The 24,873-nt window shown below is 41.7% G+C and overlaps 1 protein-coding gene across 1 annotated transcript in view; it reads right to left on the reverse strand.

Annotated features, from left to right (window-relative positions):
- Positions 1–24,873, reverse strand: part of LOC127646638 (probable E3 ubiquitin-protein ligase HECTD4) — an 84,885-nt gene that overhangs the window by 11,394 nt on the left and 48,618 nt on the right. The window contains exons 36-63 of the mRNA XM_052130406.1: positions 24,252–24,532; positions 23,848–24,037; positions 23,652–23,733; positions 23,370–23,572; positions 22,505–22,640; positions 20,707–20,889; positions 20,438–20,602; positions 20,128–20,297; positions 17,515–17,630; positions 15,410–15,513; positions 14,849–15,010; positions 12,011–12,159; positions 11,815–11,894; positions 11,461–11,624; positions 10,726–10,963; positions 10,466–10,602; positions 9,312–9,438; positions 7,621–7,758; positions 7,330–7,466; positions 6,583–6,743; positions 6,220–6,401; positions 5,822–6,027; positions 4,390–4,520; positions 3,876–4,081; positions 3,465–3,644; positions 2,006–3,348; positions 1,218–1,425; positions 819–1,042 (exon numbers count right to left, since the gene is read on the reverse strand). Of these exons, the coding sequence (XP_051986366.1) occupies positions 819–1,042; positions 1,218–1,425; positions 2,006–3,348; positions 3,465–3,644; positions 3,876–4,081; positions 4,390–4,520; positions 5,822–6,027; positions 6,220–6,401; positions 6,583–6,743; positions 7,330–7,466; positions 7,621–7,758; positions 9,312–9,438; positions 10,466–10,602; positions 10,726–10,963; positions 11,461–11,624; positions 11,815–11,894; positions 12,011–12,159; positions 14,849–15,010; positions 15,410–15,513; positions 17,515–17,630; positions 20,128–20,297; positions 20,438–20,602; positions 20,707–20,889; positions 22,505–22,640; positions 23,370–23,572; positions 23,652–23,733; positions 23,848–24,037; positions 24,252–24,532 (5,803 nt within the window). The remainder of the gene's footprint in view (positions 1–818; positions 1,043–1,217; positions 1,426–2,005; positions 3,349–3,464; positions 3,645–3,875; positions 4,082–4,389; positions 4,521–5,821; positions 6,028–6,219; positions 6,402–6,582; positions 6,744–7,329; positions 7,467–7,620; positions 7,759–9,311; positions 9,439–10,465; positions 10,603–10,725; positions 10,964–11,460; positions 11,625–11,814; positions 11,895–12,010; positions 12,160–14,848; positions 15,011–15,409; positions 15,514–17,514; positions 17,631–20,127; positions 20,298–20,437; positions 20,603–20,706; positions 20,890–22,504; positions 22,641–23,369; positions 23,573–23,651; positions 23,734–23,847; positions 24,038–24,251; positions 24,533–24,873) is intronic.

Raw genomic sequence — 24,873 nt, forward strand, 5'->3', positions numbered from 1 at the left:
TTAAGTATTTACCAAATTAAGCTTTTCATAGCCCATATATTGACCAGATAAAGGGTTTTTATTCATATACATTTCACTAGATGAAGAATAAGGTTAAATATTATTCACAAGTTGGAGACACAATGTATGTGCTGATGGTGGTCGTTTCCATGACGTCTAAATTGTCTTTGCATGCCCTCGCTTCAGTATAAACACTTGATAATCAAAATAACAAAATATGCATTGAAGTGAGGATAAAAATATGTCTGAATACTGTTAATGCTGAAAGATTCAGAGACAGCAAATCCCCACACGTTTGTTTTTAATTTCACCTCTAGATGCCGCTGTTAACTAGCAGAACTCAAGTGCCAGGAACAGAGGAAGATGGCGGACAGAGCTGGACTTGTCATCTGGCATACCGGGCATTTTCCCGGTGGGCCGATTAGGGGTGGACTGGCCATGGGGAGAACCGAGCGGGCCAGTGGGTTGGCCGCGAAACGCGATAAGCTAAAATGAGCCGCCGCGCTATGCAGAATGGACCACAAAACAGCGCCGCGATATGCAGAAAAGAACAGCGAACCCCCCGCTCAACAACTTTGTAAATCCTGGGGCGATTTCTCTTCCCAGTCCAGCCCTGATGGAGGAATAATAATAAAAAAAAAAAAAACACTATCGGCTTAAGTTTATGCCGATACCTGATTACTCTGTGCAACTATCGGCACAGAGTAATCGGTCAAACCGATATATCGGTATACTTCTAAAACAAACCAACATAAAACAAGACATTACAATAAAGTAAACGCAACAAAAAAACTATATAAAACAATGTAGTATGTCACCTGTGTCAGCTGGTCATCAAGCACTTTCTTTGGAGGTCGTACGTGTGTGAAGAAGACATGTAGCAAGTTCCCAGGTGTCTGAGAGTTGATCTGCTCTTTGCTCAGATAAATGTCGGATACTTTCACCGGCTTGGTTGGTGCGGGACTCAGCATTTGCTCTGCGTATGTACAGCTCTTAAAAATATCTGTGAGCACATCACGTGCCCCGGGAACCAGTTTATCTCCTACAATAACAGCACAAAAAACAGAACTCTGATATTCTGCCAATAAAAGGTTTGGCCCAGCAAAATCAATATCAAGTGAAAGCAAATCCTTGTAACAAATATATGGATGAATGAAGTCTAAAATATTTGTGTATGTTGGACCGGGAGTGCCTGTAATGAACAGGAATCAACCAACCTCTGATAGATTTCTGCTGGAAATATTCCTCAAGAGCAGAACTTCCTTGTGTGTCAAATAAGCTCTGATTGACACTGGATGCGGTGAGAATCTCCTCATTGGTCAACTCCATTAGCTCCTCCTCCCTTTCCAGATTGGAAAGGCCAATGAGATCACTGCTGTTGAAAAGACTGGCACGAATCTTTTCGACTTGGGCCCGAGCCCTGACCTAGAAGGCAAAAAAATAAAACCTTTCTAATCAAAGTACCAAACTTGACCCAATATTATTTGAGATATAATTCCAAACTTGGGAGCTTCCCAGTGCCACTATTAGCTCCAAGTTTGTCTTTTCTTTTGCCTATAACTTGTAACCCTTTAAGAAAGATTCACTTATGAATGGTGTTTGCATGTGCCACAATGCTAATGGGTGGTTGCTAGTGCATTACTAATGTGGGATGTCTATACTTTCCACATGCCGCTACGTTTCGAGTAGTGCACGTGACATAGATTCCGTCATCAGCACAGTATGTGCGTACCATCCGAATGTAGTCCAGTTTTTCTAGACACAAAGATAGTCCGCATCTGTGCGTATTCGCCTGCTGTTCGCTGTACGAAAGTGTATCCACAAAACAGCCGTATGGGCTCACAGTCTAAAGAGCATACTCTAAAAGGCTAAAACGCGAGACCGTGCTGTAATGGCATGCAGAAAAACAAAGTATACTAGCTTTAATATAGTAGGTTAAGGGTTTTGAAAAACTAAAACCACTATAATGTGGAGTGTGTCAAGGCTTATTGCTTTATTCACCCACCTCTATCACAGCGTAGCCTTTAATGGGTCGTGTCATAGTGGCACTTATGTCTGGCGAAGCTACAGTGTACATGGTAATTCCATCTGAGACCGACGTTGTTGCTCCACTCTCCAACTGCTCCACAAGGCTACCAAGACTACCTTGACTTCCGGTGCTACAAAGGGACACATCCAGGCTTTCCTGACTGGATACTGTGTGGGGATCCAGGGGTGCCTGCGGCTGGGAAGGGGCTATCTGAGTTGCTAATGGGACAACAAGCAGCTCTTGATCTGCTGGCAGTTCACCAGCAACCCTGGAGGCTCCCTGAAAAGTGCTGGATATGTGGCTGGCCGAGGCCGAGGCACTCATTGCACTGTTACTGTTGGGACTTCCTGATGTGCTTGACGGGGGGCACTCTCTCTTTACATCTAGGGGAACACCTGGAGTTTCAGGTTTGGCCTTTTTAGGGTCCTCCTCCTGAACCGGAATAAATATCTCGTCCTTGAAGAGACCCCCATGTGCGTTGCAAGCTCTTCGAATTGCGTTGCGCACCACGGCTTCCTCCAGGTGAGTCGGGATTCCCGAGAGCACCAGCAAACGACTGTGAGCAGTGGATCCAACCAAAGCTTGGCAAGCATCTGCGACAGCATCCCCGGTGACACCCAAACCCTGCGGGTCTTTGTTAGCAAGGTGGCGTAAAATCAAAAGCAACGTCAACCCACGGTGGAACCACAACATATCTTCTGGCTTGCCTCCGGTCATGTTGAGTAAAGCACTGTCACTTTCGGAAGGTCTCGCGCTGCCACCGGAACCATGTTTCCCTGAGACCACAGCAACAGTTGCACGGTCACGCTTTAGTTTTACCTTCTTGCGCTTTGAAAGCAAGCTCGGACTTTGTGGTGTCTGTCCTGGTGAAGAGGACGAAGATGATGAGGAATCGCTAAAGTTGGCGGTACTAGTTGACGAGGGGGCGCCCACTGCAGATGCTCCTGCTCCCGTACTGAGGGGCAAAGTCACTTCGGCAACTGCTAAACACACCTCCATCAGTGCATGGAAGTAGGTGGAGAACCGACTCCGTTCGCCGGCCAGCGCAAGCGCTCCGCTGCTGCCCGTAGAGGAGGTGCAAGAACCGCCACTAGCTAGGCTCCAAATCTGGGTCTCATGGTCGTAAAGTTTTCGTAGTTCGGTTTGGAGAACCATGAGCACCGTCAAGCAGGGGCTGAGAAGCAACGTAATGGGGCTCGACAGGCCAGATGGGCTCTTGCGTCGTTCAAAGGCGTGGATTTTACGAAGAAGCTCTGCAAGCAAGTGGAAGATTAGCTCCTTGATACAAGGAGCAAGATCGGTGGTCCACAGAAGGCCACCTAATGGAAGAGAAGTTTGCAAGTGTGAAACTGAGAATTTCTCCAAGAATGTTTCATTGGAAATTGGGTGAATTGTACAGAGATACATCAGGGTCAAACAGAGGAGCATTTCTTACCTAGCAACTCAACAACCTGCAGAAGTACAGAGGTGGGCACCGTGTCCAGCTCATCTTCAGAGCGTTCACTGGTTTCCCCAATGGTGTAGGTCAGCAGCTGCTCAGCAAAAGCCATAGCCAAGGGAAACTCGAGAGGCAACGAGTGCAATACCAGCACTGCACCAGGATGGGGTGACACACCTGCAGACGGGGTACCAAGATACGAGATGAAGGAATGCTCCGGGTTCAAAGCAAGTTCAGTTCTATTACCACCAACAATAATTTCGACTCCCTCGGTTTGTAAACCATCGTTATTTTTTTTTTTATATAAAAACTTTTTTTAACATTTTCTTTGGAGCAATGCCTGTTCATATTTACAAACTGAGGGGCGAAAACAACGTAACAAAGTAATAAAATGTTGTTTTGACATGCCTAGTTTGACGTGCACTTTGTCGGTGGGGATGATTAAGCTGGGATACTGGTTGGCTGTGGGTGGAGGCGTGAGTCCAGTGTTCGATGGTGAGGCGTCCAGTGGGTAACACACGGCTTCCATCAGATTCAGCTGTCCATTCCGACGCACCTTATGACCAAGACCATACACCATGATGCGAGCCCATGGAGCCTTATACAGGGAGGAGCTACAAGGCAAGGAAGCATTACGAGAGTATGGATATAAAATATTCAGATTCGTTTTTACCAAGGTCCCTTAACAGGCTGTGTGGCCCATTTCAACAGATTTATTAAATTAACCTGTAACAACATAATGCAGCTTTGCAAATAGATAGTAAGTGGACCAAATAGAAAACTAAAAATGCTACTTAAGTGTAGAATAGGGCCCCTTTAAGGTCTTATCTGTGTAATTTTGATAATGATACTTGTCCAACTGATTATTTATCATTCCTGTTTCTATTCAGAATTTAGTTGAGTTGTATTGACATTAACTCACTCTTTACGACAGCCGAGTTGGCTCTCTTTGCAAGAGACGACCACAAAGGCAGCGCCAGGGAAGTTGACGTCTATGCTGACCTTAGACTCGGTGATGGGTAATTCTTCCAGTGTGAACTGCTCAGGTGCACTCTGAATGTACAGCAAACACACAACAAACAGGGATTTCAATAACAAATCTGCTGGGTACTACAGAACAAAGCTAGTTAAATTGTAGATGTAGAAACTTGCATCGTCAGCAAATAAATCATGTCTCCAGCTTTATATCTTGTATAAAATACAAAAAACCCTCATTTGGTGAAATATATGTATATATATATATATACACACACACACACACACATATATACATATATATATGTATATATACACACACACACACACACACACGTGGTCACCGTTGGTTGACAATTAGTTTTTTGCTGGTTTCACACACTCTATGGCTGCCGATGCCCTCTTTGCATGCGACCGAATCTTAATATTTTCCATCTATTACTGGGATTTTGGTTGCACAATAAACTTCATCTTGGATTTAATTTTGGATTCTTGAAGCCTCTATGTCTGCGCATGATGTAGTAAGGAAAGACTTAAGAAAACATAGTAGTTTTAGACAACAATGTACATTGTTAGACAAAATAGTCGTTTGATGTCATTTAACGTAACATGAGATCACTTTAAACGCTTTATGCAGCTAGATTATAACGTGATTGCTCGTGACTTATTGACATATGTCACAGTGCTTTACGCAGCTTTATTAAAACGAGAGTTCTTTTTTTTGTGAGTTAAAGATGGATTGAAATGAACAGAAAGGTGAGAGAGGTGAAGTCTTGCCCCATTATACACCACAACAAAATACATTTTTGATTTGTTTTTGTATTTCTCTTTAGCAGCTGTACTGCAGAAGAAAAACTGTTTGTGGATTTTTGTGCAGTGAATTTATGTACTGAATTAAACTTATAAAAAGTACTTTTTGTTTTACTTTATTGTTAGTAAGCATGTTTAATACAACCTTTTAAGTTGGAGCACAAGCTGAATAGTCTGTTAAGAGCTAATGATTAATCAATGCAATAATCTCCCGAATAATCGCTCTAATAATCGTTAGATTTGTTGATTATCAACATGTTTATAATTGTTAGTTGCAGTCCTACATTCTATAAATGGATTTTTAAATCTATAGTCCAATTAATCGGATATCAACCATTTGCACTACATTACATTTCTGCATTTGGCAGATGCTTTTATCCAAAGTGACTTACAGTGCACTTATTACAGGGACAATCCCCCCGGAGCAACCTGGAGTTAAGTGCCTTGCTCAAGGACACAATGGTGGTTTCTGTGGGGATCGAACCAGCAACCTTCTGATTACCAGTTTAGTGCTTTAGCCCACTACGCCACCACCACTCTCCCACTATCAGTCGACCTCTAATCAGTACCTGCAGGAAGCAGCAGATTTGTTTGGTGAGTTCCAGCAGACTGTCCTCTCCCTGATGCAGAGCCCTGCTGATAGCGACTGTCAGCCACTCACGGATGTTCTGTGTGTTTCCCTGATAGAAGAGCTCTGTGGGAGAGCAGCTCTCACCCTGAAGCTCATGTAGAACAGACTGAGCCAGCAAAATGGAGCTACAACTGATCCTGCCATCTATAAAACAACCGCACACAAACTGTCAATCTGTACATACTGTATGTATGTTCTTATGAAACATGCTTTTCCTAATGAAACAGGGGTAATGCAGTTTGCTAAGTTACAAAGCGTGCGCGATATGATGCATCCTTGCTCCTGTGACACTGAAAGTTCTAAACAATGTTCCTCAAAACATTAGTGTGACATCACCTGGAAGGGGCGGAGCCAGCAGCTGATTGGACAACAGCTGCAGGTGTTCGAGGGTGATGTCACGCACGGCAGGAATATGGAAGAGCCGAGTGAACGTGTGAGGACTCTTTGGTGCAAAGATGTTGAGCAACGCCATACGACAGTACAGACGTGCAAGAGCGCTCTCACAACGCAACAGCTCCCTGAAACACACACACACACACACACACACACACACACACACACACACACACACACACACACACACACACACACACACACACACACACACACACACACGACTGAATATCAGCTTGATGTTTACAGCAACACGTGATGCTAACATGTAGCATCCCTTCAAATCTGTCTTTACATCTGGATTACCTGTGTATCTGTATGTTGCTACTGTCCAGTGACACCAGGCCGTTGGCTGCAGCTCTGCGGGATCCCGCTGGTGGTCTCTCCAGCATCTCAATGGGGTACCAGTACCGGACCAGCACACCCTCACTGCGCAGATATGTCTCCACCTGCACCAGTTCATTTGCCTAATAACACAAACTTTCTGTCACACATACCAATGCGAGGAAATTGAGAAAAGGACATGCAGTCCTGTGCAAAGAAGTTGTAAGCACTTGTGAAAAATGTGGCATAGTGAGGATGTCTTGAAAAATAATGTTGTAAATAGTTTTCATGTTGTAGATGTTTCAAGCTTCTTGGAGAATTCGCCACAGTTCTTCTGTCTATTTAGTCTGTCTCAACTGCTTCTGTCTCTTCGTGTAATCCCAGACTGACTCGATGATGTTGAGAATAAGGATGTGCACACATGGTTATTCAATTCGGTTATTCTACACATGCAATAGAGACCTTCAACCCGAACTCTGTGAGCTCTGACAAAAATGGGCAAGAATGGGCAAGTTGTGTTTTCTTCACTAGATGGTTATTATGTCTTGATTTGAATCTGTCACGGGATCACATCCCAAGATGCATTATGTTAGAATACATACTTAAGTTTCCGACTTCCTCGCAAATGTTATCCACTTGCCAAAAAGCACATAAAACAGGTGTATTTAGGAGGGGCCACAATTAGAATTGACATTTTAAAAGCTGGATTTGACTGAAGCTGATACTCACGCAATCTACATCCAACACGACACCATGTAAGCCGAACGTCTTCATCATGCCACGGATGGCAAACTTGGGTAAAGCCGTGCCACCTGTGCTGCTAACGGTGTTGTTGCCCTCTGGACAGCGGATGCCCACCGTCAGACCTGATGCATTAATAGTCACAGAGAGATTTTTGCTTCATTGGTACCATATAAATGGTGTCATTGACCTGTTCACGTGGCAAAATTAATAAATCACCCACATAGAAAAGTACAGAGAACTGTCAAATCTTTGTGTTTATGTGTGGTTTTTAAGGACCTTTGCGGACTTTGTCAATGGTGAATTTATTGGCCTCATCTTTGATGTCCTCGATGGTTGGGAGGTAGAGATCACGGGGAATCCCTCCATTCTCTTCATACAGGAACTCAACTGTCTGACGCGCAATGTCCACCATTCCTGCCAACACAAAAATCAGCTCTATCAAAATGATTCACATTAAACACAACCTGCTGCACATGTCGATAACAACTCAAACAATATCATCTCTTGATCACTAGGACTCAGTTGCCTCCGTGTCTGAGACCGTCAATCCGCGCATCTTATCACGTGACTCGTTGAGCGCGTTACCATGGAGACGTAGCACATGAGAAGGCTTCACGCTATTCTCCGCGGCATCCACGCACAACTCACCACATGCACAACCGATAGCAAGAACCACATTATAGCGACCACGAGGAGGTTACCACATGTGACTCTACCCTCCCTAGCAACCGGGCCAATTTGGTTGCTTAGGAGACCTGACTGGAGTCACTCAGCACACCCTGGATTCGAACTCGCAACTCGAATAAGTGTCTTTACTTGCTGAGCTACCCAGGCCCCCATACTTTTTATGTGTAGGCAGTTATGTACTTAATGCTCAGTGATCACAGATTAAGTTTACAAATCTATATTAAACCAGGGAGACTATTTACTACTGGCTTTACAAACTGTTACTAATAAATCACTAAAACCTTCGATTAAAGACCGCTGGACCCTCTATTTGAATGTTTTTGGCTTCTTTGCACGTTTCAATTACAATAAAAAACTGTAAATACATAATAAACGTCAAAGAAAAGAAATAATAACTCAAACATAACGAAGAAAATTAAATCGCTTCAGCTCAGAAACGATTATTAGGTGAACTTTGTGTGTTACATGAAGTAGATGAATAATTGTAAGTTCCTTGAACTTTGTCTTTGCTAATTTTTAGATTTTAAGTAATATTAACTCAAACGATCAAGTACAGAACTGAGGTTGTGGGGAATACCCATAAGCCCTTGCGCTTGAATACTGTAATAATTTAAGCATGTTTATTTGGTCAAAAATAACTTCATTAGTAGTGAAATCTTATTTGTGTGACATCTTTAAGTAAATAAAATTGAATGAACCGATACATTTGTGTATATACAGTATATCACATTTTCTCTCGTTATATTGACATAATATGAGTATAATTGAATTTACTTAAAAAGAAAGAAGAAAAGATTCTACATTTATATTTGAAGTATTTTTTACAGTGTAATAACTTTAAATTGTCTATTTAAAAATGGCAGAAAATTCATTAGTAAAAATGTAGTAAAACCAATACTAATTAGTCATAATTATGGTCTTATTATATTCATTTATATTTCAAAACCACCAAATAAATCAGTAAATTGTTCACTTTAGAAAAGGGGGTCCAGTTGTCTTTAATAGAAGATGTCTGTAATGTATTAGTAATTAATTAGCCAATACTAATTAGTCGCAATTAGTGGTTTAATCTTCACTTGTAAACTTGATATAAGATGGACCTCTGAAATGGAGTAAATTATGGATAGCATTACTCCACATTCAGTTCATTATTAATTACTGTCTTATTCATCCTTAACTAGTGCATTATTGTAGACCCTTAAAATAAAGAGTTACTTGACGGAAAATAAAATATATATATTTTATTTTTATAAATAAATAAATAAAAAGTGGACACTCACCCAGTTGCAGGGCTCCTTTGATCTGGTCTAGTCCAGACTTCCTCTCCGCTTCATTCCTGAAACGCCGGCGAATGGTTGGAAAGACTTTGGTCTCCCACGCTTTCACTAACAGCGCATAATGATCCTCCTGTAAGAGGACAAAGAAAAAATACACAAAAACATGTATCTGTGGAAGTGTAACAAGTGAATGTGTAAATTAAAAATGTGTATTAAATAGGGATGCAACAATATTACACTTTTGGCCAATAGCAATTTGAACAAAAAATTATGCCGATACCGATATTTTGCAACTTGCCTTATTTTGTGACAGTTTTATCAGGAAATATGCATTAAAAATGTACAAAGGCTTTTTATTGTTTTAACAATAAATAATCCAAATGGACATGGATTGGATCTGTTGAACCATATGACACGAACAACATTTTAAAGAGAGCCACCCATCCAGATGATCTGTATATGACAGAACATTACAAACTCATATTATGCATATGTTGGGCTAAACTGCTAATAACTGTAATCAGATTACTTAATTTTAAAAGTAACGCTTTACACTCAACACTGGTTGGGCAATTATACAGAAATGTCAACCACAACATGGAAAAATATAAAGTTAAAATGAAGAAAAGGCCCTTTTAAATTGTATCATGGTGTAATGGATAATGGATATTGCCGTCCAGACCAGTAGAGGGCGCCGTTTGCTCACACAGCACTGACTGAAGCGCTGAAATGCATCCTACATTTTTAAACGCAGCCTTTTTAGGTTCAGTAATAGTGTAAGACCATATCGTGATTTTAATCTTAACTCAATCAATCGTTCAGCCTTAATGGATACCATACCAATGTCTCAGAAGTCAAAGTGAGTCAGAGTTTTGGATAGTTTTACCTCACCATGTACAGTTAAGTGCCACTTTCACAACTGTCATGTTTGTAATGCTGGTTTGTCCTCACTAACGTGAGAACAATCATTATTTCTGGATTGTGCATTTGAATGCACAGAGATTTAACAAAGTGTGTTGATAATTAATTATAAATTAACCATCGTTATTTAATATCTGTGTTTTTGTGCTTAGAACGATCTGCCGATGGTATTCATTTGCTCAATAAATTATTAAATATTTTTTTTTTAAAGGGCAGGTATGGATTATCTTCAATACCCTAGGAATGTCTTCATCATCTTCATCATCACTCTCATCATCAGCGATGGGTGGGGGGTGAACGTTTGGTCCCGACACCACCAGATTCTCATAGCTCAGCTCTACCTTGTAGTGGCAGGAGTCGTCGCTGTTGTACTCTGTCAGTTAAATAAGACCCATTGTTATTCATTTTCTATTTACGCTTACAAATAATCTTGATAGAAGCTAACACTGCTCAACAACTGAATCAAGAAATGAAAACAGCATGAGTTGAGACTCACGTTGTTGCGCAGTGACGACAGCAGCGATCCGACATGGCGGGCCGTGAGAACCAGAGTCAGATGCCACGCTAGTGCCGGCGTCATTGTCGCTGTCAGATGCCATTGCAAACGGCAGAGCTTCAAAGTTAGCACTGATCTCCTCTGAGAGATCCATACACAGATCCGCAGCGTTCCGGTGCGCCTGACCCTCTGCATATGCAAATAATCGACAGCCGAAGTTTGCGTGAATCTTCGTATTCTGAAACATAGAGGATGAAGAATTAAATGAGTTTATAAAAACAGGTAAAACTTTGTATAAATCTATAATCCATATAATTATACATTTATAATTACACACACAAGACACAACATTGCATATATGTAATTAGATAAATTACCTACTATCTATGAGTATTGTAACAGAGCCATTTCCTGTGCTAAAAATGTGTGTTTTAGGCTTGTTTATAGTTAAAGTCCCTCTTTATGCGCCAAATATAATGTATTTTTTTTCTGATTATTACTGGGATTTTGGTTAATCAATAACTGCATCTTGGATTTTAGGACTCCTGTGCCCGTCATAGTAAGGAAAGACTAAGACCTTTTTTTAATTCTATAAATCAGTTTTAAAAACTATCGGCCGATGAATCTTTTATCGGCATTTTCAACACTGTAGTTATCCACTATCAAATGACCTCTAATAACTCTGGGCATACAAAAACATATTTGGAAAGAGGAGGTTGTCATTGGTATGCACACCTTCTTCTGAATGTGCACTACAGGCCACATGCCTCCAGCAACGTCCTCCAGATATGGGGTCAGACGCTGTCCGCCGTAGGTGAAGTAAACTCGTCCTTTAGGAGGCTGACCTGGAGGTGGAGGAGTTCCTTCTAAACGCTCCCAACCGATACCTGCCACATCACCTGTGTCAAACACAACAATGAAGAGATGTGAAGGTTACACATTAACCATAAGGTTAACATGCACTTTAAAAGTTTGATTTGAGTCAGACTGAAGCACTAATTTGTCAATGTCATGCAAAAGTTTAGTCCGACTGAAATCATCCCAGTCCAATTTTTTGCAAAGTTTTGAAAGATTTTTGAAACAACTCACCAGGAAGTAGAGCCACATCCAATCTCACACTCTTCCACTGCAGCAGACTGGAGCCATTATAGTGAACCGCCCGCCCATTACTGACAGGAAGAGACAGCATAACAGGGTGGAAATAAAAAAGTTAGGACAGGAAGTTGAGCGAGACAGAAAGAACATCTGGACAGTTAGTCACATGAAAAGCAACGTGTCTCAGTACTTGTGGAAGAGGCAGGTGCCGACGGGATTGGTCCAGGCACCGTCTCTCTTCTCTGCCTCCGGAGAAAAGCCGAAGGATACTATCGGGCCGCTATCATCCTCTGAATCTCCATAGGAAACAATCTCGATCTCCCAGTAAAAGGATGGAGCCTGAAAATCAGAGAGAGAGAGAGAGAGAGAGAGACAGAGAGAGAGAGAGAGAGAGAGAGAGAGAGAGAGAGAGAGAGAGAGACAGAGAATCAGGGTTAAGAAATATACAGAACAATTGGTGCAGTCAAATTTTGTAAAGATGACACACCACAAAGAATAATTTCACCCTCACTTTTTAAGTTTGGGGTTCTTATTATGCATCCCAAAGATGGCATGTACTTATCAGAAACGTGACTGTTATCCAGTACAGTAATGTATTTCTATTTGAATCCAGCAAAAACATATTACAGAAAAATTTGATAAAACACATGCAAATAAACAACTGTCAGGATTGCCCTGCTATACTGTGTACACCAATCAGAGAGTCTGAACATGGGGAAATTAATGTTTTACACCTGCAGTCTCGAAAGACCCCAAACACACGTTGTTTTACACAAACACATGATAAAACACATGTTTTACACATGGAGGACGGTTGAAGTGTTTTATCAAGTAAAAATGTAGTTTATAATCAGTGTTCTTAAGATAAATAAAAGTATCAACCAGCAGTGGGAGAGGTGAGGTCACATCAGCTACTTACTGGGGTACCTCAGGGCTCAGTGCTTGGGCCACTTCTCTATATACACAACATTACTAGGACCCATCATTCAGGCATATGGTTTCTCTTACCACTGCTACACCAAATGACACACAGCTCTACTTGTCTTCCCAGCCCGACGACACCACAGTGACTGCTCGAATCTCTGCCTGCCTGGCAGACATCTCAGCCTAAATGAAGGAACACCACCTGCAACTTAGCCAAGACTGGGCTCCTTGTTTTTCCAGGTGCAACTACAGTATCGCCTTCCAAAACGGTCAGAAATCTAGGCGTAACCATCGATAGCAAGCTAAATTTCACAGACCACATCTCAAAGACTGCATGATCATGTAGATTTACATTCTACAATATCAGGAAAATAAGACCTTTCCTCTCTGAACATGCCACATAACTGCTTGTTCAGTCACTTGTTATAACTAGACTGGACTACTGTAACGCTCTTATTTCAGGCCTTCCTGCATGTGCTATTAGACCTCTGCAAATGATCCAGAATGCAGCAGCACATCTGTTCTTTAATCAACCAAAGAGAGCACGTTACACCACTCCTTGTCTCTCTCCACTGGCTGCCGGTTGATGCACGTATTAAATTCAAGTCTCTGATGTTGGCATACAAAACAGTCACTGGGTCTGTTCCAGCATACCTAAAATAATTTCTACAGAGCTACACTCCCACCAGAAACCTGCGGTCGGCTAAGGAACGTCGCCTTGTTGTACCAACACAAAGAGGCACCAAAACACTTTCCTGGACTTTCGGCTTCATTTATATTTATGCATTTGGCAGGCGCTTTTATGCAAAGCGACTTACAATGCACTTATTACAGGGACAATCCCCCCGGAGCAACCTGGAGTTAAGTGTCTTGCTCAATGACACAATGATGGTGGCCTTGGGGTTCGAACCAGCAACCTTCTGATTAACAGCCCTGTGCTTTAGCCACTACGCCACCATCACTCCATCATAGAAGCTGAATCACTTTCTGTCTTCAAAAAACGGCTAAAAACATCTTTTCCATGAGCAAAAAAAAAAGAAATTTCCTTGTTGCACTTAAATCTGTCTTGAATACTATTCTGATGCTAGTGAAACTTTGTAATATGGCACTTTTGTACCACTGTCTCCTTAAAATGATTCGCTTATGTTTTCCACTTTTGTAAGTTGTTTTGGACAACAGCATCTGCCAAATTAATACCAGATATTTAAAATGTAAAATATGTTTTGGATTTTTTTAAATAGCCTTGAAGCCTTGTGAAACCCCAAACAGAACATGAGGGTTAATCAAGGACAAATCAAAGGGGGTATTTATACTTGGACAAATCAATGCGTCTCCGCCAAATGGATATAAATCCAATCGGACACACAAAAACTCTTCCTGCAGTTGTCCGTCAAAATAAAAGCTCAACGGTTTTGAACTCTTTGATTTAACTGGAACGCATAGAAGTATGTTATTTATATAATAATAAAACAAATAATCAATGTAATATTATAATATTACAATAACATAAAATTCAAGTTATCTGGGCTCCAAAAAAATAATGATTAGATAAAATAATGTTTTGTTTCAGTTTCGTCAGTGATATTTATCAAATGAATAAAGTAAAAAGAATTGTCTCTCCTACAACGTGCATCTGTTTCATAATTTTCTATTATTTATTGTGGGACGTGAGCCCTATGCAAATACTCGGTAACAGATGATATGTTCCCTATGCTGACGTAGCGCTGTTTGGGCGGAGACATTTTTAAATATGTGGCTTGAATGGAATGAGTCTCAAACCACCACCGGAGGTGTTTTGAGTTATTGGATTTATATCCATTTTGAACACAACTTGGGTGGCATTTACACTTACACGGATAACTGTCTGATCAGCAAAAACTCATGAAGTGACCAAATGTACACTAGGGGTGTAACGATTCAAAATTCTCACGGTTCGGTTTGTATCATGGTTTCGGTACGGTCAAGCCATGTTCAGAAGAAAAAAAATATGACTGACAAATCCAAAGTGAAATTCCTCTCCATGCACTCAACAAGCAGAACATCACAAACTTTGAGTAGATCTCCATCTCTTCTATCGCATATAAAGCCTGCAAAGTACATTTACCTGAACAGGTACAGGTGAAGTGGCATATATGAAGGTTCCTCTGGGAAGACCTCCACCTGCACTCGGATCAGCCAGAAACGTCACAGAGGTCAAGTGTGAAGAGAACATACAGGCACGTACAGGAGGAAAGACTCGTGACGGACACCACGTGATTTCCTTAGGCTGTCGAGAGAGATGAGAAATCGGTAGTTCAGACATACAGTGACCCCAAAAAATATTTGGCCACTGAAGTCACACTTACAATTACAAAAAGAAGGTTTTGTTAAAATGATCAAACAATAAATATAGTTTTGAGATGAAGACATTGGGAGCAACTTGGGGTTCAGTGTCTTGCCCAAGGACACTTCGGCATGTGGAGTCATGTAGGTTGGGAATCGAACCGCCAACCCTGCGATTAGTGGCCGACCCGCTCTACCACCTAAGCCACAGCCGTCCCATACATCCACACCAGTTGATTAAGACTAAAAATGGTCAGTTCTGAGAAAAGCTCAAGCAACATATGAGCGCAGATGACACTTGCTTAATAACACGAGGTAAAGAGTTAACAGAGTTTTAACTTACCTGCCGTTGGTCTGTTTGTAGTGGTGGAGGCGGTGGGCGAGCGCAGTCCCGATATAACATCCTAACTCTCTCACACTGAGCTTCAACCATGCCTACACGCTCTCCTACACAAACACGCACACATTACTACAGTTAAATGTAATATAGTAGAGCACGGGGTATATAAAACATGCACATATACAGTGTTAATCAGTTTTGTCAATAACACAAATATGGAGCACAAGTTATATGGACTACTATTTTGATGATCACAATATGATTTGATTGTATGGAAAAGAGCAGCTTGGACATTCTACAGTATTCTAAGCTCATGTTTTTGTTTTTTTCCTCTGTGTTGCTCTGATGCAGGTGCTGGAGGATTCTCCAGCTTGGTTCTACAGTACAGACCATCTCAAGGATGTAAACAATAACAAAGGAATTATAATGCTACTGACCTTGAAGCACTTCTGGTATCATTACCGGATTCTTTAAATAAGGCTCTGAGTTAATATATTTTCTCAAAGAACATCAAATGTTTACCAGAAGTGACTTATTCAGACGTGTTGTTGATACGGAGCATCTACGCGAGAGAGGCGATCGAAGTGCGTCGTAGTTTTATTCACTCACAATTATTGGTGAGATCGGGAATATTGGATCGCTACTATAATAATCAATGAAGCCGTTCAACGAAGCCGTCTGAGCATTGTAAAGAGCGTTTGCACGCAACCATCAAGTCTCCGTCATTTCAAAATAAAAGTCTTTTTTTTTTTACTGATTATAATTGGTATTTTTGTTGAACAATAAACTACACCTGGGATTTTTTTCATTTTGAACTCTTGTAGCTTCTGTCCGTGCCTGTCATAGTAAGGAAAGAATAAGACTATATTTTTTTAACATTCAATAAATGGATTTTAAATTCTATCAGCCGATTAATCGGCCAATTAATCGCTTTTCCGCCACCGTAGTTATCAGTATAGGCAAAATCCACTTTCAGGTCAACTGGCTAAGAACAGCTCACTTATGGCACTTTTCTCAACTCTACTCGCTTCACTTTTCTGAGCTTGCATTTTCACTGCAGTTTAGTGCCGCCTCAACATGGATGTGATTGTAGGCTGATCGTCATAGTTGTGCCACCTCTACTGCCGTGACATCATCTTAAACCTGACACAAAACAATAACACGAGCGCTAGCTGTTAGCTGCTAGCTCATTGTGCTGCATAAAGCAGTTGTTGCATGGTGATCTTACACAAGTGTAACAGTTAAATTGGTCTGTAGCCAATTGGTTTGTGGTTCCAGTAGCTTCTCAACTAAATAAAGTGAAGCTTTAGAGTACAGAGTTAACGTAACAAATCGTACCATTCTCCATCGTGGATCAACGCCAGTCCAGCGACACTCTCCCTCCCATTGCTCGCCGGTTTAGATAGCGTCCATTTGGTCGAACCACTTCCACTTTTCTTTGATGGTTCTGTTGTCACTTAGAAGATTTTTTTTTACTTTTCCCTACACTGTTGATAGGTCCGGTGGTAGCCGTGTGCAGCGAACAGCTGAGACACTTCCTGAAAGACATTTTCGTTTCGCTCATCGCTAACGAGTGGACCGACAGCACCTCGTTTTTTGACCAAGGCATGGTTTTGCGCACAGCCGTTTCTTTTTACAATTCAAAAGACGCGTGAACAAATAATACTGCTATCGCTGTAGCTAATTTTAAAACTAGCCGGTTGATGTCCGTGTCGAAAATCCAGTGACGCTAGTAGTGACGATTCTCCCTGACCAATCAGTGATCTGCAGGATTTTGACATCACATTTAGTATCAGCTCGGCTCGCTTGGAACCTCGACCGAGGTGGTACTAAAAAAAGTACCAGGTACCATCTACAGTGGAAAACCCCCAAAAAGCGAGCAGAATTGTGTCGAGCTGTACCGTGCAGTGGAAAAGCCCCATTAGGCAGGAAGAGATTATCTGATAATTACTAATGATTTCAAAGACATGTGTCTAAAACAAAGCACCTCCCTTGTTTTTGTCTACAAGTAAATAAAGTTACAATTTATTAATTTGAATTATTTTACCATTGTGTCAATTTTTGTATGTTGCACTCCTATCATGTGTTATATTGGTTAGAGCACTCACCAGGACTGCACTCTTGAGCAATGAGGTTGAGCACTTCAACGGCAGCTGGACACTGTTGAATAAACTCCTCACAGAATGAACTGTCTTCAAGCAGCTGCGCCATCACCAAACACGCTCTGACACACGCAAAGACAATTAACACAACATACAGATTCAGAGCTTCACTGATCAAACATTTTCACTTCTTAAAACCGTGACTACAGTTCACATTAAAATCATATTTCACAGTAGAGTTTCCAAAAGTAATCAATACGACTCACTTTATTCCAGTCTTCTGAAGCCCTTTGAGCACTTTGTGTCATGAACAGATCAAAATGTCTGTTTTTACTCCCAAACCACATCATTTATTCCCTCCCGAGGGCAGAGGCCAAATCAAATATGGTGATTACGGCATAGGCTAGACGAGTCATATCGATTACTTTTACTGTGGTTTTGTTTTTACCTTTTTAGAGCTTGACAGACCAAAGTGCCTCTGGAAAGAAACCTCTTAAAGTTTTTGGATTGAAACTTGTTTGGGTGTAAAGAGTAGCTGCTCTAGTTACGTTTGATATGGCGCTTTAAAAATTATAAATTTTTCACAAGTCAGCATGCTGACAAACAACGAAGATGGCGAAAGCATTGAGCAATTTTGTCTGGACGGACGATGAGGTTGCTTTATTACCTCAAGTGACCCTGGACTATAAATCACGCCACCTTTTTAAGGACCCCAACTGGTGATCTCATGTTGGTCTGTTCGCCCTGGAGGTTAGGACGAAGTTCTCGAAGTTCATGCCTATAGACTGAACACGTAACACGCGTGTGCATGACGTCATCGTTTTCACAAATTCACGTTTTTGTATGTTTACACGGAGACGATAGTGCCATCGTTTTCATGATGTCCACATATGTGGATTTTGGGACATTATTCTCTCCAAAGTTGAAAAAACATGTTTATTATTGTTAATAACGTTCAACATTAACATATCTGTTCGCTTCATATTTTTCGGTTGGTATTATTTAAAACTGTACCACTTAGGGGCCGTTTACACGACGACGTTTTCAACTAAAAACGGAAAGCTTTTTATGCGTTTTGGCAGTTCGTTGTCACGACAATGCCGATTTGGGGCCTGAAAACGCATACTTTTGAAAACGGGTTTCATAGTGCAACATTTTGAAAACGATGCTGTTATCGTCTCCGTGTAAACATACAAAAACGTGAATTTGTGAAAACGATGACGTCATGCGCACGCGTGTTACGTGTTCAGTCTATAGGCATGAACTTCGTCCTAACCTCCAGGGCGAACAGACCAAGTGTGCCGCACAAGCACTCAAAAGTGAAGCCAAAACGTCTCGATCGCCCCCCGGTGGCTGGTCCTAGTATAGGTCATAAACTCCGCCTCCCCATGTTATTCAACGGGACGTGAGACCAACTAAACAATTAAATTACACTTCACATATCTTTTTTCCAAAGATAGTTTCTGTCATTTACTGTCGTTTCTATCACGTTGATGTCATTTCAAGTGTTTGTTTTTAGTTATTTGATGCTATAAAAACGGTGCTGTGACATCATGATTGACAGCTGTGATTGACAGGTTCTCTGAGTGAAGTAGTCACTGAAGCACCAACAGACTTTTTTCGGGATATTCGGAGGACTGAGGAGATTGGAGCTTTAAATTTAATATGTACATTTCTATAATTAATTATTTCACAAAAGTGCAGGGGCGTGTGCTGGCAATTGATTCAGCGAGAGTGAGGGCGGGGCCTTGATTTCGCGGCTTTACTTCCTGCTCACTACTGCGCCTGTCTGGTCCCGAAATCGCAACTGCGCAGACTCGAGTCCCAAGATGTCAGTGCCATATCGGGACACTGGCGGCTTCAGTTCTCACCAATGGAAAATAGCGAAGGGGCGTCGTCCATCTTTTTTTACAGTCTATGGAACAGACCAACATGAGATCACCAGTTGGGGTCCTTAAAAAGGTGGCATGATTTATAGTCCAGGGTCACTTGCGGTAATAAAGCAACCTCATCGTCCGTCCAGACAAAATTGCTCGATGCTTTCGCCATCTTCGTTGTTTGTATTCGCCGCTCTGTGGAAGAATGCGTATGTGCGCCGGCGCGTACTGTTTCTTTACAAAGTGACATCGCCAACTACTGGCCTGGCATGCATAATGCAGCGTATTTAGTCGTTTTCGCGGATCCGTGGGAGCGGGGATCGTTTTTAAAATGTTCTCGTCTGTACGTGAAACCTTTCAAAAACGCAAAGGAACAAATTTCAATTTTTAGTACATCGTTGACATGCAAACGTACCCTCAGTCCTGTTGTCCACTTTTGTGGAAACACATTTTTAGGAAAATTATTTGCTCTACAAAAAAAAAAGCTTTTTTTATTTGTAGGTGCTTCTTCATAAATCAAAAAGGGAAATAGAAAATGCACACAACGGTCACGCTGAAGCAATAGCTCACGAATTGCACAACAAAAAGATTCATAAGAGTCTCATAAGAGTCATTTGTTAGTGAATCAAATGTGACGTGCTTGTTTCATTTCATGGCTAATCACATTTAATTCAGACTGCACACACAGACGCTCACAACTGATTTATTTTGCCGTGGCGCTAAGAAACGTAAAAATCCTGACCTGGTTCTAATCTCGGCCAGAAGCCGGACGACAGCCATCACAGGACTGGATCCGTCTCCAGACGCAGGGAGAGACGTGTGGATGGACAGACTGCCCTCCTGAGGCAGTAACATGGACTGCACCGCCTGCACGACCTTCTCTGTGATGGACAGCTTGTGCAGCGGCAGAGCCTGGCAACAAATACACAGAACATGTCAATACATTGTTGAAAACCAAAATGACCAAATCTGTGAACTGGACACAAAAGCAATACTGCTGTACAAATGAAATGACATCAACACAGTTTTCTAAACACGTAAGGTGTGATTACCTCAGAGCGTGGCGTACAGAGGCGAGATATGGGTACAGTCAGGATATCAGAAGCTTTGCTCGAGCGCCGGTACTCACAGGAGGGAAACTTCACTGTGGCGATGCCCTCCTGTTCATTAATTGATATGACCACACCAACACTGTCTAACACACCCTTACCAACCACCTGTCAGAGACAAAAACACACAAATAACACCATTTAAAACCAAAAAAAATCCTCAAATAAAAAACAAAGCACAAACAAAATGCAATTTCTCCCAAGGGTCTCACCTGGACTTCAGAACCGATCTTGATGGTCTCCTTGAATCCACCTAAAGCACAGAGAGCCGCTACGGCCTGTCGACCAATCGCCTGCAGCTTAGCCAACTTCCTAACACTGCTGTTCCCGCTCTCTAGAATGCTGTCAGCGTATTTACCCAACTGAGGGATGAACATCAACGCTCTGGACAACACCTGAACAGACAGAGAGAGGTTAGGTCCAGAGCAATCCATATTCAATTAAATTCATCAATCGGTCCGAGATACATTATAGGGGATTTTCAAAGGACACGTCAATGTACACTTGCATCAGAGGGACGCTTTTGTGTCACGTCCTAAACACAGTATTTTTAGGTCTCTGTGTCAAGTTAAATGTAGTTTTAAACTTATAAAAACACGTTGAGAACCCTGCATTCAAAGTTGCGCACTGTAGAGCAGCCCAGAAAGAGCACGTCCACATCTTGTGCTGTCACAAGTGTCAAACAAGCCTGAGTGTGTTTTGTTCTCTGTACAGCTGCGTGTGGCCTACACAGCTGGCATTTCGCTTACTGCCCCCTGCTGAAAACAGGTGGTACTTCAAGCTTGAATTGCACTCATGGTTAGAATACACCATTTTACAGTTTGGGAACCGTTAATTGGCTTAATATTTTAATAAGATTTATCTGATTTAACGTGCTAAATCGTCAACACTACTATGACTCAATTACAATTACTACAAATAAAACATTTTCCCATTTTGTTTTCATATTTTTGTTCATCTCGATTTTAAAAAAATGTATTATATTATTTATTATCATTTTATAAATCAATGTTTTTACTTCAGCAAATATCCTTATAATAAAAACTGCAATTTGCATACAAATTAAATTCCCACATTTAATATTTTCAAGAAACACCGTTTGCATCAGTGACGGCTTTAAGCACTGCAGTCAGGTACGTTTGGTAGACTCGCTCAAGATGATGACAAATCATTTAAAAGTGTTATTTTAAATTTTTATTTAATGATATATAAAAGTTTTAATGGCAACAAACAAGTGAACACAATAATTCTATTATACGTACTATTTATAATAACACATAATACACCAACCCACCGATATATTTAATTTATTTAAATTAATCCAATATTTTATACCATTATACATTCCCTCTAATTATATCAGTTTGCGCCTGTTCCTCACACAAATCTAATGTAGGACTTCAGAAGTCTTGGAATATAGTGCTCAAGTAGTATGGACTACTTTTATGATGCTTCTTATTACTTTTGGAGCTTGACTGCCATAATTACTACCCACTTGCACTCTATGAAAAAGAGCAGCTACGAGATTCTGCTAAATATCTCCTTTTCTGTTCCATGGAAGAAAGTCATGTGGGTTTGGAACAGAAAAGTGAGTAAATGATGACAGAATTCTCATTTATTCATTATTATTAAAAGCCCTTGAAATACATCAGTAATTCATAATGTGCACAAATTACCTCCAGAAGTTGCTAAAACTGTTAAACGTGTCTCGGGGATGGATTATGACTTGCACAGGCCCTGGGGCCAATTCTCTCCATGCCCCCCCCCCTTTCCAATTGTGGTTTTCGGGGTTTCGTTTTCCTGCCCAAAATTTGTTGAGCTGGAAAAATTTGAGTATGTTGTTCATGCCCAAAAAGGTTTTCGATGAGGGGGGGGGGTCACCAAACTAGATTGCGCAACCTTAAAGCCCAGGGTCCCCCCAGGCAGTAAAGTGCCCCCTCGTAGTCAAGGGCCCCTGGGCACTGGCCCCATTGGCCTGGTTGGTAATCCATCCCTGACGTGTCTGCTCACCTTCTCTGCAGTGCTGGTCCATATCTGAGCGGTGTTGGATTCAGGTGCGGTCAGAAGACTGTGAAGCAGAGCGATGACCTCAGCGGCCATACTGTTGGCCACGTGACCACTGATGAACGGCCGCACCGGATCTGACCTGTGTGAGAGAGGAAAAGGCTTAGACATGAGACAAACAAACACAAGAATACACAGCTGGACAATTACGAGGAGAACAATACTCAAATTGTTTGAGATGGAGCATAGCATGCCACACTGCAGGACAATCTTAAAGGGACAGTACACCCAAAAATGAAAATTCTCATCATTAACTCACCCTCATGCCGTTCCAGAAGTGCATGACTTTCTTTCTTCTCCAGTATACAAATGAAGACTTTTAGAAGATTATTTCAGCTCTGTCGGTCCTTACAATGCAAGTGAATGGTGACCAGAACTTTGAAGCTCCAAAAAGCACATAAATGCAGCATAAAAGCAATCCATAAGACTCTGGTGGTTTGATCCATGTCTTCAGAAGTGATATGATAGGTGTGGGTGAGAAACAGATCAATATTTAACTCCTTTTTTTAACTGTAAATCTACACTTTCACTTTCACGTTATTTTGCGATTCACGTTCATCATGCATATCGCCACCTACTGGGCAGGAAGGACAATTTATAGTAAAAGAGGACTTAAATATTGATCTGTTTCTCAACCACACCTGTCATATCACTTCTGAAGACATGGATTAAACCACTTGAGTCATATGGATGACTTTTATGCTGCCTTTTGTGTGGAGTTTAGTTGACTTGCATTGTTTGGATGTACAGTGCTCAGATACTCTTCTAACTAACCACAAGTATGCATCGTATGCATCCTTTCCTTTCTTACCGAGCTAGTTCAGCGTTTCTCTCTCGGCACACCGTAGACTGAGCGGTTTTCTTCTTGTCTCCTGTTGTGGCTCCTCCGGAGTTTTCTTGTCCGGTGCTCTCTACTGGAGGTCCCACACTGACGATGAGTCCAGACTGAGCCCACTTATTGGCTTTCCTCAAAGCTGAAGACGCCTCCTCTGTGATCACCTCACAATATCCGCTCTGCAGAAACAACCACAGCGGGAAATAAGAGACCCTTTAATGCACCAAGAATCAATGCAAGCTGTAAACAAGAGCTGACCTTCGTCATGTCTCGATCCATCTTCACCACCTTCTCCATGTTTGCTCCAGTGCCCAGACGGAAAGGCCGACCCTCTGAACTGCTGCAAGGTGTCACACAAACACTGATGTCAACCTACACTCTACACTCTGAGCTCTTCCAAACCTGATTCCATTGTTACAGGTGTGTGATGAAGGGAGCGGTCCCGTGTCATTACCTGAGTAACGGCTGCAGCACCTCATGAGACGACTGGTCTTCTCTCTTATGGATGAAAATGGAGAGTTTGCCATCCACGGCTTCACCCTCTTCACCGGCATCTCTGTCAATCTTGGCGCTACTCTTTGGGCAGGTGCGAGAGAGACTGGTGTCCGGCTCAGATGAGCTCGGAGAGAGCAGAGTCTGACAGCCTACGTGTGGAGATTTATAAATGACCGACAGATTACAATCTACAGATTTAATTAAACACAACCCCTTCTGACCACTCATATCTGTTTAAGTCTTGCCTCATCTACTATTTAGGTCACTAGAAATTATATTCATAAGTTGAGCAATTAAGAATAGCATGGTATAAAAGCCTTGAGACTTGACTATGTGTATATCCAAATCATTCCTCTCTCGTACCTGGCACCACATAGTCTGCCAGTTTGGCCAGCAGCAGTGACGCGATACAGAAGGCCGGGTCACTGGCGTCCTGCTGCTCTGCGTCCAGAGCGTTTGTGGAGTAGCTCCAGGAAGGAAGCGCTACATTCCCACAGTCCTCCACACTCATGAGAGGCAGCGCTGCGCGGCATAACTGCAGGATTATGAGCACCAGTTTGGGTGACGGCCGCTGGTCCAGCAGCAGAGACAGAAGCTTCGACACACAGGCCGGCTGACTGAGGATCGTCTTCCCAATGTTACTCCTTTTAAAGAGATGGGCAGTATAAAAGTTCAGCACATCATGAAATGAAGTAAATCTTGCTGAAGTAACAGTTAGAGGTTCTTAAACCTGAGCTTAGTATAAAACTAGGTGAGGTGATGGTGAAGTGGAGTGTTGAGGGAAGATACTCTGAAATGTTAGTGTGTCAAGCTACACTAAAGTTAGCGACACTACATGGCTCAATACACTTAAGCTATTTAGGTGGGCAATATCATTCTAAACATACTGTGTAACTATCAGATGATGTGATTTAGTTTCACAATCAGATCACAAAAACAATGAACAACTCAATCAGGGCGACAACACAACTAAAACACAACTAGT

The sequence above is a fragment of the Xyrauchen texanus genome, chromosome 1 (assembly GCF_025860055.1).
Source record: "Xyrauchen texanus isolate HMW12.3.18 chromosome 1, RBS_HiC_50CHRs, whole genome shotgun sequence".
Classification (NCBI taxonomy): domain Eukaryota; kingdom Metazoa; phylum Chordata; class Actinopteri; order Cypriniformes; family Catostomidae; genus Xyrauchen; species Xyrauchen texanus.